The sequence below is a fragment of the Sabethes cyaneus genome, chromosome 3, assembly GCF_943734655.1.
Source record: "Sabethes cyaneus chromosome 3, idSabCyanKW18_F2, whole genome shotgun sequence".
Taxonomy (NCBI): Eukaryota; Metazoa; Arthropoda; class Insecta; order Diptera; family Culicidae; genus Sabethes; species Sabethes cyaneus.
Genome location: NC_071355.1, coordinates 45,314,502 through 45,332,454, shown reverse-complemented (window position 1 = coordinate 45,332,454; position 17,953 = coordinate 45,314,502). Strand labels below are relative to the sequence as shown.

Here is a 17,953-nt window from a genome sequence, read left to right as displayed (position 1 = left end):
CAATAAAACTCACTTTGCTTTCTATATGCACAATAATCACTCATCTGCGTACGTCCGAAGCAACCAGCGCAGGAATCAGGTATCAGATATCAGCATCTTTGGCTCGAGCAGCAGATTCCTCACAATCACATGCACAGCACAGGAACGACACACATTTGACACATTCCAGCGTTACGGGACACAATTAACACCCATTGTTACCCTGTGAACCGCCTCCTGTTTCACCAATTTTTGGCAAAGACCTTGTAAAATAGTTGTTTAAAGAGTACCGTGACTGCTGGTAATTTCGCGCAGATAAGACGCAGATAATGTTATGATCTGTGTAAAAAACCCAGCAAATACCAACTCGTATATCAATGTACGAAAACTATCGTAAATATCTCCTCCTAAAAAAAGTCCATAGGCAAAATTAGTCCAAAATTGAAACGAGTACATTTTAGGTCCGGACGTCTGGTAGGAACTGGAACCATAGACAAACAGACTTAGCAACACAGACAAGCATGTACATAACGTCTTGGAGCATAATAAGAAAGCGCGCTAATAATAATACATGGCAACAACTAAATAAGAAATGGACTGCATTCATCAACGTTAATAGATTAGAACTGCATAAAAGCCGGAAAATGGCTCAAGCAAAAATGTTTGGACAAACAATTGTTAAGAAAACATTCGGAAATCACGTTTTGGTCAGCGTGCAATGAAATAGCCTTTGGTTTGGCCAGACTAACGAAGCAAAAGTTGTCAATTTTTACCAAAAACAATAAAGGAACATGGTATTCCATGATAGTATACTTATTAATGATGTTTTAGGGAAATTTACGGTTGAAAAATTGTTTTTTAGGATGAGTGCGCGGAATAATGTGCTGCTCGGAATTACCCGCAGGCACGGTACTTCATTTTTCATTAGAATGTCAGGGATTTGAAGAAACAGGAACCGATTTGCATAGTAGGGATAGTGTCCCGTAACGCTGGAATGTGTCATTTATCTTTATCGCTTTTTTTCTCTTCGCATCATTCATTGCTTTCGAGTTTAGGGCTCATAATTCGGTTCATACCCCAGCAACAATGTGAGTTTTATTGTACACTTATGGCGGTTTTCATGACCAATTTTGTTCTTTGCTGGATTTTTGAACGGGGAAACAGAGTGGCCATTAACAAAGGGGAGGTTCAAAAACCTAAAAAGGTTTGGTGTCGGTTTATAGTGATTATCGCGAAAAAGACATATTTACAAGTAGCTGGGGGATAACATAAGGGAAACTGACAAGGGGAGTAGACACATTTAAATGAAGAAAAAATGGGTTTTGTTTCTTGCATAATGAAACTTTTCGTTACAATAACAGATGTTTTATTAAAGTGGAGATGGGACTGATGGGAGACTTCGATATGAGGCCAACCATTCTTCTCGACATTCTTCTCACCAAACGCTCCTGCACTTTAATAAAATAGTTCACGTTGGACCGCGACAGAGTCAAAGAGAAATAAAACAGAAAAACACTACCGGTGTGGTAAAAACAACAGCGTGCTGATCGATGTGACGGTCGGCACCAGACTGCTTAGCTTTAACCACAATGCAGTCAATAATCCTTTATCTTCTCGATGGTAGAAACAAAATGAACAATCATACAAAACATAATTACCGTCGGCGGGTGAAACGTATGTGTGTGCGTGCAAATGGCTGGACTGGAGGGACGGAAACTAGATGTGAGACCATCTAATATAGGGTGCCGTGTGGAGATAGTTTAGTTGTCAAAACACTCGGGCGCCAACCGAGAGAGTCTGGGTTAAAGTCCAACTTACCAATTGAACTACGCGATATATTTTTGATCTTATATCGAAGTTTCATCCAGTCTACCATTCTTCTCATCAAGCGCTCCTCCCTCGACTTTAACAAAATTGTTTACGCTGGACTACGACAGAGTCAGACACAAATAAACCAGAAATAACAGATGTACAAGTGACTGAGAGACAAAGGGGCCCCGAGTAAAATCGAGTATAATATGATAATAGTTTATTTTTTCTCTTGAATAATAAGGCTTATACAAATTTGAAAAAAAGTTTATGTCCTGGTCTCAAAATATTGTTGAAAGGGGAGGGGGGGGGGTCAAGAAAAAAATAATATTGAAACTTCAATAACTAAACAAAAGAGTAGAAACCAGTGTTTATTTTTGCATATTAGGCCATTGCAAATCATATTTAAAGTTGTTGTCACCCCATTCCTTGGAAATTGGCTTGAAAAATCTGGGGGCAAAAAAATAATTTGTAGGATATGAGTCAAATTTCTTTTTATAAAATCAATTGTCTGTGGGCTCTACGGTTTGAAAAACTCGAAAAATGAGTCTCCGAGTTGAATTAAGCTTCTAGCACGAAACAGAAATGGAAAGTCGAACAATGGAATTTCCGAAAATCGTCCAAAAAAATTTTCCTTCGTTTTTGTCTTTTTTCGTATATTTTTGCATAGAAAATAATAACGTATATATTATAAGCAAGAATAGATTCGGTTTTTAACGTTAAAACCTTAAATAAATATTCTTAAAATCTATGCTTTTTTTTTGCTCGATTAAAAAATTCACTTTGTTTTTTTTTTTCAAAAAAAAAATGTTAAAAACCTGCTTATCACTAAAGAATGTAACATAATGTTATAACGCTTATTTTTTTGCCCCTTCACATTTCGAAAATTTTTGAAGAGGGGGGGGGGGGGGTGACATAAACTTTTTTTTCAAATTTGTATAAGCCTAATGCACAAATGAAAACAGAGTGCTTATCTTGCATTTTCCTTAAATCTTATTAATGTTGGTATATCAGCAGGATGGTTCCAGAATAACATCAAACATTAAACACCTTGTTTGATCCTCTTAAAAACAACAAATAAAAATCATTATGGATGTATATTGATTTTTCGTCGAACGGAATTGAACAGTATATGAGATTTTACCTCCAGATCTTGCATCGACTGTCACTTTTGTACGCTTTCTTACACATTTGTTATTATTATAACAAAGTAAAAAGACATTTGCCTTAATCGAACATTTGTACATTTGTAAGGTTAGGCAACCGGTGCCACACGACACCACACCTCCTAACTCGGCTACTCCATTTCAAGGATGGAATATTGCCGGGTACGGCCACGCGGTTGCGCTAGGTAGGAACTGTGGACGACCAGAGCTATATTAGATGCTTTATGTTACCTTCTCCATTTTATACTCTGACAATTCAGGAGTTTATGGATGCATAAACTGGTCTAATAACTCTGGTACAGAATATCGCTTATCCCAGCATCAGAAAATGCGACGCGCAATACTCCGTCTCAGCAGTGATACCTTGTGCTACCATTGCAACGAACGGTATGAACAGTCGTGTCGGCAATCATCGGTATCGACTTGACTGTCGTGCACCATCAGCCGCTTGCAACCAGTTGAATAAGCATGTTTTGGGCAATACTTTGTGCCAGGCAAATTAGGTTCTGCACAATGGCGACAGTTACAGGCTCGTTTCTGCTGTAGACTCGATTCACAGGGCCAACTTTTTTTTCCTGTATGGACTCATCACTGCGGCCAGTATCGTTGATCTATTGTGATACCACCCGGGTGTTTCCTGTATAACTCGCACTGCATTTATTTTTGCTATAATCGCTATTGAGTGAGCGATATGCTTATTGAATTTTATGCGTGCTTTTATGTAATTGGAAAGTCTTCCTCCAATGCTTTCTTTTCTTTATCCGCCTCGTTCCACATGACAGCGCTGTCCCCAATTATAGCCATCCCTGGCGCTGCTAAACCAGTGCATTTAACTATAATGGGCATAGAACTATCGGAACTTCGGAACTACCTATCGAAACCTATTAACTATCGGAATAATATAGAATTCAGCATGAAACAAGGCTGATGAGGGGCCTGAGAATAAACCAATGCTAAAGTCACTTTGATATCGAATGGCCTGATCCTACTAAGATTCGAAACCACAACCATTCGCTTGTCAAAGCAGACTCGGTAAATCATTGTTGAATGAAGCATATGGTTTGGTACGACCATAGATGATTTAAATGGTTCAGTATGACCCTTTATAAGTAAAAACATGTGGTACGCTTATCTTTGAATGAAATCTATGGTTCGGTACGACCATAGTAAATGTAAATTTTTGAATCGGTAAGACCATACACGAATGAAATTGATTGATACGGCCATTGATGTATAAAATGGTTAAGTACGATCGTTATCGAAAAGATGACTTTATTCAGTGTGATTCAAGTATCGGATTATGTATATATTTAAGCAGTTATACAGGTTTTGAGCTATTGATTTATTTCAATTTTTAGCAGATAAATTGATTGATCGTTTGCAGATTTTTAAAGCTGCATTGCATTCTGGAAATCTTCAATGTATATAAGCGCCATTAATGATGAATAGCATGAAGCTATTTCCCCTTTGTTGCTATCACCATATTCAGTATGCCAGGGTGCAGCTATGTACGGACCATCATTGATGTCAAAGGAGACTCAGAAGAAAAATCTAATACGCTAAGAGAAAACGAACAAGCATTAGATGAGACTCGGCAGGAAAATTCAATAGCATCCTCTGCAAAATCCCAAGGCAGAAAATACTGCGGGTTCGAAAAGGCACAAAAAACCATGTGAAAAAAAGTAGAAAGGTCTGTGTCTCGGGACACAAACGTAGGCTTGGCGCAGCACTACGAATATAGATACAGTTCCTTCCCTTAATGCCCACTATTTTAACATGCAGGTGATACCAAGTTTGTGTATTATCAGCTCAAATAGTACGTTACAATTTGATTATTTTCTTTTTAGTTTCATTGTTTGCATAAAAACTTAATTAAACTTAATGAAAGATGTGTTCAAAGGCAAGTATAAGACGCGCAACATAGATTTTATTATATAGTATCCAGCAAAAAAAAATGTATTGAAGGTTGCAGTGCAAAATAAATCTAAATTAGTACTTTTAGAACTAATTTGCGTTGATAAAACTTCTTAAAACAGTGAAGGTTTAAACACTACTGCTGTAATAAAATCATTATCAAATCATTTCTCAACTGACATGCAGTCAAATTACCAAACCTGATGCCTATTAGTAGACCGTCAACGAAATATGTAAGATTTTATACTTTGACGATTTTTCGGCTTTTCAGTCAAGTGGATGTAGCAAACGATTATTTTGCTTTTACGTATCCGACGTTTCGGTGATTTATTTCACCGAAAAAGAAAAAGGGTTCTGGAATTGTGCAATAATTTAGGTAGTTTTTCTAGCTGTAACTTATGATGAGACTTATAAAAACTTAATCGTTTTTTTGTCATATCTGTGTGTCGTAGTCCTATTGTGCAATCTAATAACATAGCGTCTACTTTGTACTATTTTTAAGAAGCTTGGGTTAACTTTCTGTCACTGTGTTGTTTTAGAATTTTACTTACTGTATTTTATTGAATTTGAAATTCAGTTTGATTCGGTGCATAATTACACTTGACAAATCTACAGCTGCGAGCATTACAGTTTAGTGTTTCATATTCTGATTTTTTCTATTGTACGGATAAATTGTTACAGTCATATGGGCGCTAATCCCCCCTTCTTGTCAGCAACCTCCGATCATCAGCTCCTCCTTTTGTCCTACCGTCACTTATGGGTGAACCGTCTAAACATTTCGTTATCAAACCTTTCAGTGCCGATTCTCTTATGTCAAGGAACATGTGTGCCAAGTTTGATGAAGAACGGTCAAGCCGTTTCGGAGTTATGGCCTCCCCCCTATTAGGAACCCTCCCCCACCTATTAGGGAACCTCCCCCCCTCCCTTTTTGTTGACCCACCAGTGCCTTTCTCTTATGTCAAAGAACAAGTACCAAATTTCGAATTTTGAAGTTTTTTTAAATTGTGATATTTTGTGATATTTTGACACGTTTTGCTACAGAATGCTAGCACCGTTTAAAAAAGTGACCGTTAATGCTCAACTCAATAGAGCCAGTAGACGAAAAATGATAATTTTCTGTAAGTCTAAATGTTATATTAACAAAACAATTTTTGTAAATGCACTTTTTATAGAATCCTCGAGAAAGATTTAATACAAATCGAAACGTCGGAAGTAGAAGAAAAACGTTCGTTTTAATTAGCAATTTGACTGCAAAGCCGAAAAACAAAACTTTGTCAAGGAACATGTATGCCAAGTTTGATGAAAAACGGTCAAGGCATTTCGGAGTTCAACCTGATTCTGATTCTCTAATATCAAGGAACATGTGTGCCAAATTTGGTGGAGATCGGTCAAGGCGTTCTGGAGTTATGGTGAAACATACAAACATACTCACGCTCACTTTTATATATATAGATGAGTAATTCTCGTTGAAACGGGGCCACTACTGACATGAGGTCTTCAAATATCGGAACTTTTACACTTAATTGGTTGAAAATGGTAAAAAAATAAGAATTACACTTTTAATACCTCGAAACAGTGAACCCCTCGTTCGACAAGGGGCCTAACAATTTAAAAAAAAGTCGAATTTTTAAATTTTTTTGGAACGGTAGTTCTTTTACAATTGACGAAGGGCAATAATAGAAAGTAATGCAAATTTTTATAGTGAAAGAGAAAGTGCGGAAAGGTATGAGAGAGGGGGGGGGGGATTATTAGTAGCTACGCTTAACAAAGGAGAAGAACAGGGCTTTCAAATGGAGCAATAAATCTTTGGCCGCCATCTTGGATTTGTTCGCCATATTGGATTCTATCAATAAATCTCCATTTTCACCATGAGCCCCCCAACCGATTTTTGTTTTGTTAATTGTTTCATAATGCCTTTGCATTTCATTTAGTTAATGCTTTTGCACATCTAATTTGATGAATGTTTCTTGTAGCATTTTTCTCAGCTTTCCAATGGTGGTCTTAAAATAAACAACAATGTTAGTTTTATTATACTCTTATGGCGGTATTTATGACCAATTTTGGTCTTAAATGCCATCATAAGAGTGTAATAAAACCCGAGTTCCCAGCCAGTTCGTATATCAATGTACGAAAATTATCGTAAATATGTCTTAACGAACTCGGATTCGTAAATAAAGCCTAATAAAGCACGCACAAGTTGATATTCTATCGTTTATAATGCTGGTAGCTAACAAACATAGGATTTTCAGCACAAAGTTGTATAGCTGTACGTAGCTAGTAGCGCTTAATCGGATCCTATCGTATTGAAATACCTATATAAGTGTATCGCTCAAAATTATTCCCCAGTGCATATATCGCCTCCAAAATGTTACGAATAAGCGGCTTTTGCGCATCGAATACGATTTTGTTGGATACATATCAGTACGTAACTCTTATTTGTAATCTATAATTATACCTTTAAAAATGCTGACTGGGTTGTTACTATAGTGTGTAAAGACATCTTTTCTACGCTTTTAAATTAAGTAGTTTTTAAATCATATTTTATCTTGTGAAAAAAGAAGAGGACACATTCCAGCGTTACGGGACACAATTAGCACCCATCCCAAGCAACAATGTGAATTTTATTGTACTCTTATGGTGGTCTTCAAGACCAGTTTTGGTCTTAAATGCAATCATAATAGTGTAATAAAACCCAAATTTCTTACTTGGGATTGTTACCCTATGAATCGCCTCCTGTTTCACTAATTTTTTGGCAAATACCTTGTAAAATAGTTGTTTAACGAGTACTTCATTTTCCACTAGAATGCCAGGGATTTGATGAAACAGGAACCGATCTGCATAGTCGGGATAGTGTCCCGTAACGCTGGAATGTGTCAGAGATGTAGAGTTTTAATAACGTTGGAACAGAATATCGCTTATCCCAGCATCAGAACATGCGTCGCTCTAAACTCTATCTCAGCAATGATACCTTGTGCTACCGTCGCAACGAACGGTATGAACAATTCGGTGCGTCGTCGTGTCGGTAATCGTCGATATCGTCTCGCTTTCGACCGCGTTCAGAGACCTGACTGCTGAGCACCACCAGTCCTCTGTAGCCAGTTAAATAAGCATTTCTTGGGCCATACTTTGTCATCTTGCTCTGTAATTTATTTAATTGCTACATAGTGAAAAATGAGAATAAGCGAGAAAACGTGAATTTACATTTTACATACATTTTTTTCAGGGTTTCTCAGCTTGCCAAATACAATCGTCGTATAAAAACACGAGCAGGCTTCTAAGGATGAAACGCTAACAGCAGTTTTCTTAGACTTTTAGCAATCATATAAGAGCCTACGTTGCCCGCAGTCAGTTAATTAAACTAACTTTTGCTTCAATGGACGGTCATAGCAACAACAGCAATACCACGATCTGGTTATGCCCACCTCTGGATCCGGATCATAGAACGCGAACGCGTGCAATAGTCAACACAAATCACGAATTACATTCCATTTTAGAGCCGTCAATATCAAAGTTTCTTTTGATATTCAGATATTTACTTTAAACCCCTACCTAATGTGAGTCCTACGTCAACCGTCTGGATGTGTATAGAAAATAAGTTTTTAATTTTCTTTTCTTTGACTTAATTAGCTCGTAATTCCACTTAAATTTGTTTTATTTCTAACTATTTCATTGCATTTAATAATTGTTGCTTACCTCAATTCGAGATCATATAAGGATTATTTTCAAAAGAGAATTTCAAAACAAATATAACACACTATTACTGAGAAACCGAGCAAAAGCATAAAATTAATTTACATCCATTCCGACAACAACGGGCCGCACACAATTAGTGTGCGATCCGAACACGCCCGGAGGCGTACATTAGAAATCCCATTTGGCCAATCCGGAGGCCATCAATAAAAAAAGGCTCCGGGCAGAAAAGTTTTTTCCCGTCTCTTCCAGCTCTGTCTTTTACTTCTCAGCACTCAATCGGAGTGGGAACGGACCATGGGGGGCCCAGGGGTTGAAGATCTTTCTTCATAATGATAAAATTTCAACGGAAATCAATATGGAATCATTGGATTGGGGAGCTTTCTGCAGTCGAGCTATTTCAGTTCCGACGAGCGACCGGAGCTGCCGACCGGCCGGCCGGGCCTCCACGGGGACGAGAGCAAGGACGGAGAAATCATTGGCCTTTTTACCGTTGTTTGGGAAAACACGAACTTGGAAGTTCTTTTCTCGATTTATAGCTTTTTGCCGTTTTCTCATCTGTGCTTTCCTTGACTAATATCGGAATGGAAAGCTCACATGTTATGCAACAGTGCAATTTATTTTATTGTGCAAGGCACTTTCGGTAGTTTGTTTTATTGTTTGCTGTTTATACGTCACGATACAGAGGATCGATTTTATTATTTCTTCATAAAAAGGCTGCAGAGTGATTGCAGGGGATAGATAATTTGAGTGCTGTTTGACGGTTGGGACGGTTTATTTTGCTACTGGCAAAGTTTTTTCTTGCTTAGCAAATATTTTCCCACGATGGAAGTTACTGCTTCGAAGTTCGAGTGAAAAAATAAGCTATAGTAATTTGAATTTGGGTTGAAATAAATTCCGACTGTGATTGGCCGTAGAGTAGAAAGATCGCTTTTCAAAAAAGGAATTATAATTTTTTGTTGTTCTTCCATTAGCAATCGGTTCGCTGGCTCAAAAATCGCTGGACCGCCATCATCGCATCGGTGCAGCAGCATCGATTGTAGTGGAGCAGAAAAACAAAACCGATTATTGTGCCGAAAAAGGGAATGCCACGATGCAGGCAGGCAGACAGGCAGGGATTGAGGTTCACCGCACCGCAGTTTGATGAAATTTGGAACACGGAGAAGCTCAAAGCAAATATTGGGACTTTACTGGAATGCCAAAGTGCTGTGCACATACTCGCTTTGCTGTGCAGATCGATATGAGAATACATATATTTATTTTGAATTTCGTTCTCTCGGTCGTGAGTAGTGTCCACCACCTCCTCTCACCCAGCATTCAGTCATGAGTGTACATTCCCGGCAAGAATCGACGCAGTTATCACTTCGATAGAGCTTCTCATAAACCATATATTTTTAATTGAAAAACAAACTAGTATTGTGAGTGCGTTTTTTTTTTATTTTTTGTTCGACGGAGAGAATTAAAATTTGTGTTGAATTTTTATTTTTCTACTTTTTCGCGGATCATTCATTACACACGCAGCCTCGTATTTCACTTGTTCTGATGAAAGTTCAGAATCAGCTTTATGCTTCGGGCCTCTGCAGTATGTCGGTTGATGAAATGTATGAGCTTTCGGGTTATAGTTTGTGTGTGATGAAATAAATTTCACCGGATGCAACAGACCGGTCGGTCGGAGAATGGACCGAGTGGTAAAATGCTTGATATCCGGCGGGTTTGACAAATTTTTTACTACCGATACTTTATCACCACTAGGTTTTTGTTTTCCTAGGGTCGACCTGCTATCGGCATTTGGTGAGAAGCAGCCGCGGCTGTGCGGATTGATTGCAGTTGGCTTTACGCGTTAAAAACAAAAAAAAGAGCAAAGCAGCGGGAATCATGAATGAAATACATGCGCTCTGGATGGCTGGTTGATGGGTCAACAAATAAAAGTTGCTTCTCCGTCGCAGCCAAGCCTGTGCTGTGGAATGGCATGGTTTGGTATGGTCGCTGCTACTTTTAAGGTGCCCTTTGTTGCCGACGATGGTAGGCATCATGAAAGCCGTTGATAAAAAGCTCGTGAACAGAATGTTTTTCGCCTTTCCGGACCTTTCTGTTTTGATTCGATCCTTTCGAACGGGTGATGGATTCGGTCCTTTATCTTCGTACAATTTTTTTACCGGGAAAACCTATTCCAATTCGACCGGTATCACACTGCCTTCAGTTGTTGTCAGTTTGTATTTACGTTGAAAAAGTATGACCGGCGGAATTGCACGTCATGGTTATGGCTTAAAAGCTCGTTGTCAGCGGGGAAAAATTCCCAAGGTAGCAAATCTGTCCAGACGCTTTCAGATAGGTAAAATTTATTTCTGTGGAAGCAGTGAATGCTCTGTTCAATGGTAAAATATAAAGCGCCTCCATAAGAGTAAGCTACAATGGAGACGCATGGTGACGCATGTTTAATGTTTATTCTACTTGCTCTTTTTTACAAATTAAGATGATTCTAGTAAAGGTGATGGTGCCAGTTCATTGATGTACGCCTAGATAGAGTTTCCTGTTCTGGGACAACTCCATCCAGAACCTTGACAGCAGTTGAGCAGTCTGAGAGCAGAACACGTGGAAGTGGAATGGAAATATTTAGGCAGGTCGCTATTTCTCAAATATCAAATCAAATATCAAATTACCAGGAGTTTAGGAGCGAAGAAGTTGAAGAAATTTTATGAAAAATACATTATGGAAGTTTAACCTCTCTAAAGTCTACACATTTTTAAATGTCGTTTGAAACATGCTTATTTACAGATCTAAATCCAATGGAGAATACCTCGAGAATCTTCATGCAGCAGAACAAAACCATCAAAATCATAGCGTACAAATTCGTATTTTTTCAAGAATGGTGTCTTTGAACAAGTTTATTGAGTAATTCTCGCTGAAACGGGGTCACTACTGTCACGAGGTCTTCAAAAATTGGAACTTTTGCACTTGATTGGTCGAAAATGGTTAAAAAATAAGAATTACATTTTTAATACCTCGAAATAGTGGACCGAACCGCTTGTATAAATTTAAATTTTGAGTGTATTTCGTGTACAAAGCATCCATAACATTTGTCTTAAATTAGTCCAATTTCAATCTTTTTCCCTTTGCTTTAATTACCAGTCACAATCGCTGTTGAGTCACAATCGCTGTTGAGTCACAATCGCACGATATCCTTAGGCATATCATCCCAAATTTTCTTCAAACGTTGTTCGAAAGTATGCACAGTCAATCTTTTGCTGCTCCCTAGTTTGCCTAGCTTGTAACCCCATGCATAGAAGTCGAGTGGATTCAAATCTGGCGAAGACGTAGACCACTCCTTCGAAGAAATAAAATCCAGCAAATTATCTTCACATCAAGCTTGTGTAGCTTTCGTCTGGTGAGACGCTGCAGAATATTGTTGGAAGCAGTATGGAGCATTCTTGTAGTGTTTTTTGACGGTGGGAAGCAAATTTTTCTTCAAAACATTATCGATGACACCAGATTCAATGAACAACAATGCAATGGAATCTTAAAATTTCTGGAGAAACATCCCTACACCATCACCCTAGAAACATTTTGGAACCTTTGAACAGCCAGTTTGTCCGCAGGAATGTCGGAGATATGTGCTGCATATATCTGAACATTTTCTTGGTTGTGAGCATCAAGTAGCAGGAACATTCTTTCGTCCGAAAACAGAGTGTCACAAGCACCGTGCCGCTTGAGCAGCTGCCGATATCTTTCGACTCTTACAACCCTCCGCTTTTTAGTCAAACTGTGCACCCGTTAGTTTTCATATAGAATGATCAACTTTCAAAATATTCTACACGGTTGACTGTGAAATTCCCACTTCCTTGGCCATCTTACATCCAGACTGATCTGGTTTCCGTCGAATTCGCTCTCTTAATCGTTTGATGGCCTCCGTTGTCCTTACAGTGCGTTTACGGCCAGGTTTGGGAAGTAATTTCCATGAACCAGTTTCCTCGTACGACTTGATGGTACGAAAGATGAATTTTTCGTTTATTCCGTGTGAATGCAACTGACTTCAGCTTCTTTAAAATATCAGACGGTCGAAAAAATTTCAAAAACAGATTCATCACAAGTTACCCTTTTTGCGCCCACGACACTTCTGTGATTAACCCATTTTTAAGTTTAATTTAGTTTAACCCATTAAGTTTAACTATAAGCTGAAGTCATATTTCATTTCTATTTTGGCCCTTTTTGGCATTTATGCCTAATTTGGGATTCAGGCCTTCAGAAGTTTTCGGCCATTTTAGGCCTAATTTGAAACTCTTTTACAAATGTTAATTGTGATGTCCTGCCGTTCGCTATCTTACACAACAACACAACTGACTGCTCGTCCCATTTACGTGTCAACCGACTCCGACACTGTCTCTCTGTGCCGGTTACACGCTACCGGAAACTACCTTAATAATGTGTCATTAATACACATTACACATTCTACGAAAATCCTCTAATCTATACCTATAAAAATGGATTTCTGTCTGTGTGTCCGTATGTTCCTTATTGAATCAAACACTACTGAACCGGTCGGCGTGAAAATTTCCATGTAGGGGTTTTTGGGGCCGATGAAGGTTCTTAAGATGATAAGAAGGGGGGCTGCCATACAAATGAAACACAAAGGGTCTAGCCGGTTTTCCATACAAAAAATGCCCCCGAACCTAATAAAATTATAAGAGGGGGGGCTACCTTCTTCTTCTTCTTCAGCAGCATAGAGCCGGGGTGGCTCGTGCTGTTTCAAGCACGCGTCTCCATTCAACTCGGTCTTGGGCCACTCGTCGCCAATTTCCTAGTCGTCTCAGAAGTCGCAAATCGCTTTCGACCTGGTCGAGCCATCGTGCACGTTGGGCCCCCTGTTGCTGGTGCCGGTGGGGTTGTTGAAGAGGTCTTTTTTCGTCGCACTATCGTTCGGCATCCTAACGAGCCCACCGGCCCACCGTAACCTGCTAACTTTCGCTAGATGTACGATGGGAGTCTCCCCAAGCAGTGCCTGTGGTTCGTGATTCGTACGCTTCCGCCACTCTCCGCTTTCAGTTTGTACTCCGCGAAATATCGTCCGCAGCACTTTCTGCTCAAACACGGCAAGGGCACGTATGTCTTCCGTAAGCAGCGTCACGGCTTCAAGTCCATAAAGAACTACCGGTCTAATAATGGTTTTGTACATTGCTAGCTTCGTGCGGCGGCGTATGCTTCCTGATCGTAGCGTTTTACGAAGGGCAAAGTAGGCCCGATTTCCCGCTTGGATGCGCCGCTGGATCTCCTTACTAGTGTTGTTCTCCGCGGTCACCAGCGATCCCAAATACACGAACTCCACTACCACTTCTAGTTCGTCGCCGTCAACGGTTACCGTCCGTGGAAGGCGCGCATTTGTTACCTTTGAGCCTCTTCCTTTCATGTATTTGGTCTTCGACGCATTTATTTTTAGCCCAATTCACCTAGACTCCGCTTTCAGTCTGGCGTAGATTGCCTCCGCCGTCGCAAAGTTCCTGGCAATGATATCGAAGTCATCTGCAAAGCCTAGAAGTTGGTTACTCTTGGTAAAAATCGTGCCTCTCGTTTCGATGCCCGCTCGTCGGATCATCCCCTCAAAAGCGATGTTGAACAGACCGTCACCTTGTCTCAACCCTCACCGCGTCTCGAAGGGACTCGAGAGTGTCCCAGAGATGCGTACGAAACACATCACTCGATCCAATGTAGCTCTGATCAGTCGCGTCAGTTTGTCCGGAAAACCGTATTCGTGCATTATCTGCCATAGCTTGTCTCGATCGACTGTATCGTATGCTGCTTTGAAATCGATAAAGATGTGATGCGTGGGCACGTTGTACTCCCGACATTCCTGCAAGATCTGTCGGATAGTAAAAATTTGGTCCGTAGTTGCGCGAGGCCCCATGAAACCCGCCTGATAATTCCCTACGAAACCTTGTGCTACCGGTGACAGCCGGCGTAACAGGATCTGGGAGAATACCTTGTAGGCGGCGTTTACCAGCGTAATACCACGATAGTTGCAGCAGTCTAGCCGATCACCCTTTTTGTAGATGGGACAAACCACTCCTTCCATCCATTCCTCCGGTAGCTTTTCCTTCTCCCAATTCCTCGAAATAACCCAGTGTAGAGCCTTTGCTAGCGCTTCGCCGCTATGTTTATAAAGCTCTGCAGATAGGCGGTCCTTCCCAGCGGCTTTATTGGTCTTCAGCAGCCTGATTTCTCGTTTGACTTCTTGGAGATCAGGTGCTAGGACATCACTATCTTCCATGGGCGCTCCTAGGTTAATTTCCGTTCCGCCTCCTTCCGCGACTTCGCCATTGAGGTGTTCATCGAAGAACTGCTTCCACCTGTCGACCACCTCACGCTCGTTTATAATTAGATTCCCTCCCTCGTCCCTACACATGTCAGGTTTCGGTGTGTAGCCCTTCCGAGTTTAGTTCACTTTCTCGTAAAACTTGCGCGTGTCATTAGCTCGGAATAGTTGCTCTAATTCTTCACGATCTCTGTCCTCCTTTTGGCGCTTTTTTCTCCTCAGGATCGTGGTCAACTGGTTCCTAGCTCGTCGGTATTTGGCCAGGTTCTCTCTAATGGCAATACTTAGGGGGGGGGGCTCCCATACAAATGAAATACAAATTTCCTCATAAATTCAAGAGCTAATCAAGCAAATGGTACCAAATTTGACATGTGGGGGTTTTTGGGATCAAAAATTTTTCTATGGTGTACTGAGACCTCTCCCTACTACAAGAGGGAGGCTCCCATACAAATGAAACACAAATTTCCCCATAACTCGAGAACTAATCAACTGTGGTAGTGAGGGCGGACTCTCATACAATTGAACAGAAATTGTTGCGTAACTTAAAAACTAATCGAATTCGAGAAATTTTAGACTCTTCCATAAAACATTAGTCAATAACAAGACCACCAGAAACTACCTATAGTGTTACTATAGGTACCTATAGATAATTGAGGGCGAGGCGGCCGCAGGCCGAGAGTGTTGTCAGCGACCGGCCCGCGGAGCCGCCGGCCACTGCGGGGAGGTAGCCCCCAGGATTTATGTACAGCACAGTTTCATTTTTGGCAATACGAAGTTTGTCGGGTCATCTAGTATCTAATAAATACCAGGATGCCACATTCTCCCCCTGCATAAAATAAACAAATCAATACATGATATCATTACAGATCAATTGTTGATAATTTACATTGCTGGTGCAGTCCCGAAATTATTCTTGTTTGTTGTGTTGAAATTCGTTAAATTTCATACATAGCTTACTTATTTACTTTGTTAGGACACGCTTAATAGTTATAATATCTACCGTATCTTGTCTTCGAAACACCAAAAGAGCAAAGTCTAAACGTCTTTAAGACTTAATCCTTCTTTATCGACAGACTTCGCAGCCGGTTATTAGAGTACAGGACAATTACGGGACTAGCGCAATAATCCTATTGACTCTAGCTGCACCCAGCCAGCTGAGATTCGAACATACGTACCTCGAGGCTAACTGCCCGGTCATTGATACACAGTATCATTGATACCCAGTACCACATAAGTACTCAGTAGTACCTTTACCTTCCTGAAGTCATCAATCATAACTCTACGTAAAGTGTGTTTCAGTTAGAATTTGGTCGCTTATTTTTATTCACTGCAGCGTCCCTAGTTGTCACATCGAGAACCTATTAACTGCGTTTTGATCCGGATGATTTCAGTAGTGATAATTTCATTAAGATTGAGGGACACAGTCAAAAGTTATCGACGATGGAACGCGAAAGGCTGGAAAATATTCTGCACACTCTCGTTGAGAACCCGACGGGGTCAGGAAAAGAGATCGCCAAATTCCTGAAAATTCTAAAATCGACTGAAAATAATGTACTCAAACGTTACCGGGAGACCCTTACGTTGGATCGGCCGAAACCAACAAGCCTGGACCTCGTTGCGGGATTTAGCGAAAAAGTTCATGATGAGCCACAGTACAGTTCGGCGAATTTGTATGCGAGAAGGCTTACGGTCATATCGCGCCAGCTAACACTTCAGCGGGACGCTAAAACCCGTGCAAAGAAGCTGTACGAGCAAGTGTTGACCAAGTATGTACAAAGGATGCATTTTGATGGACGATGAAACATACGCAAAAATGGATCTCGAACAAATAGATGGTGACAAATTTTACCTTGCCAAGCGTAAAAGGGGCGTTGCGGGTAGGTTCAAATTTGTTTATGCAGATAAATTTCCCTGTAAGTTGATGACTTGGCAAGAGTAGTTGCGGAGAAGACAAAGGTTTACATCGCTAGGGCAACAATGAAAAGTTTACAAGGAATGGCTTCAGAACAGGATTTAGCCATTCATACGATCACACAAAGGTCCTGAAGGCCTGATTTGGCAAGCTGATATTACAGCCGGAATGTCGTCAAGTTGTGTAAGGCGAACAAGATCGATTTCATTGAAACAACTATCGATTCACCAAGTTGTCCGGATTGCCGTCCCACCGTGAGATATTATGCAATTATCAAAGGCAAACTGAAGAAATGTGGTTTTCTACTTTACTGTGAGGAAAAATTGAAAATTTGTATATTGAACTACCCTTTCTTTCATGGTTACGTAACTGCCAAAAAATCATCTAAGGTTGAACTCCTCAGAAACTTGCAAAACTCGAAATTGTGACAAAGGTCATTCGAAATTAACAATTTTATGTACAGTACAGTTTAATTTGTGGCAATACGAAGTTTGTCAACTAGTGCTAAATGTAAATTGAATGTATTAAATACGTTATTATTCATGTACATTTCTCATGTGTGATATAATCGAATTAGATGATTTTCTTAGACTCCAAAGTTTTCGATGATCTTCCCTAAGATTAGGTATTTGTTTCAAAAGATAGATATGTAAATATAAGTAAATCTCTTCGTAGTATGTGCGCAAAGATGCGACATTCGTTCAGCACAAACATTGTGTATTTCCGATCGAAGCCATTCTATTGGTTGCAACTCAACTGAGCATAAATCATGCGAAAACTTTTACACATCCAAACACAGGAAAGCGAAGCTGCGAGATGCTAAGCTTCCGATGGATGATGTTCTGTTTAACCGCGTGTGTTATTTCATCCGAACCAAGGAAGCCCAGCATCCAGCAGCCAGAATAAATATTTTGCGAAAATCCAGGCTTCTGCAAACGAACATGACTGAATAATTTCCTCGCACATATCACTCTCTCTCGGATCGCCGAATGCTGCGAAGATCGGAAAGGTTGGAAGTTGATATTTGCAGTGCCGTTGTTGGTTAAGCCATAAAAAGAACAATATAACAAAACTGCGATAAATTTACTATGGAAAGCCGGTTCGTAAAGAAGAAACTTTCGTAGGAATGATGAACTACTTTATTTTTCTGATCCAACATCTAGGGTGGAAATGATTTTC

General features: G+C 40.1%; 1 protein-coding gene across 1 annotated transcript in view; it reads left to right on the top strand.

Moving 5' to 3' along the window:
- The window catches only part of LOC128739544 (neuroligin-2), a 46,456-nt gene extending 29,794 nt beyond the window's left edge, over positions 1-16,662 (top strand). The window contains exon 8 of the mRNA XM_053835037.1: positions 16,254-16,662. Within this exon, the coding sequence (XP_053691012.1) occupies positions 16,254-16,662 (409 nt within the window). The remainder of the gene's footprint in view (positions 1-16,253) is intronic.
- The last annotated feature ends 1,291 nt before the right edge of the window (positions 16,663-17,953 follow it).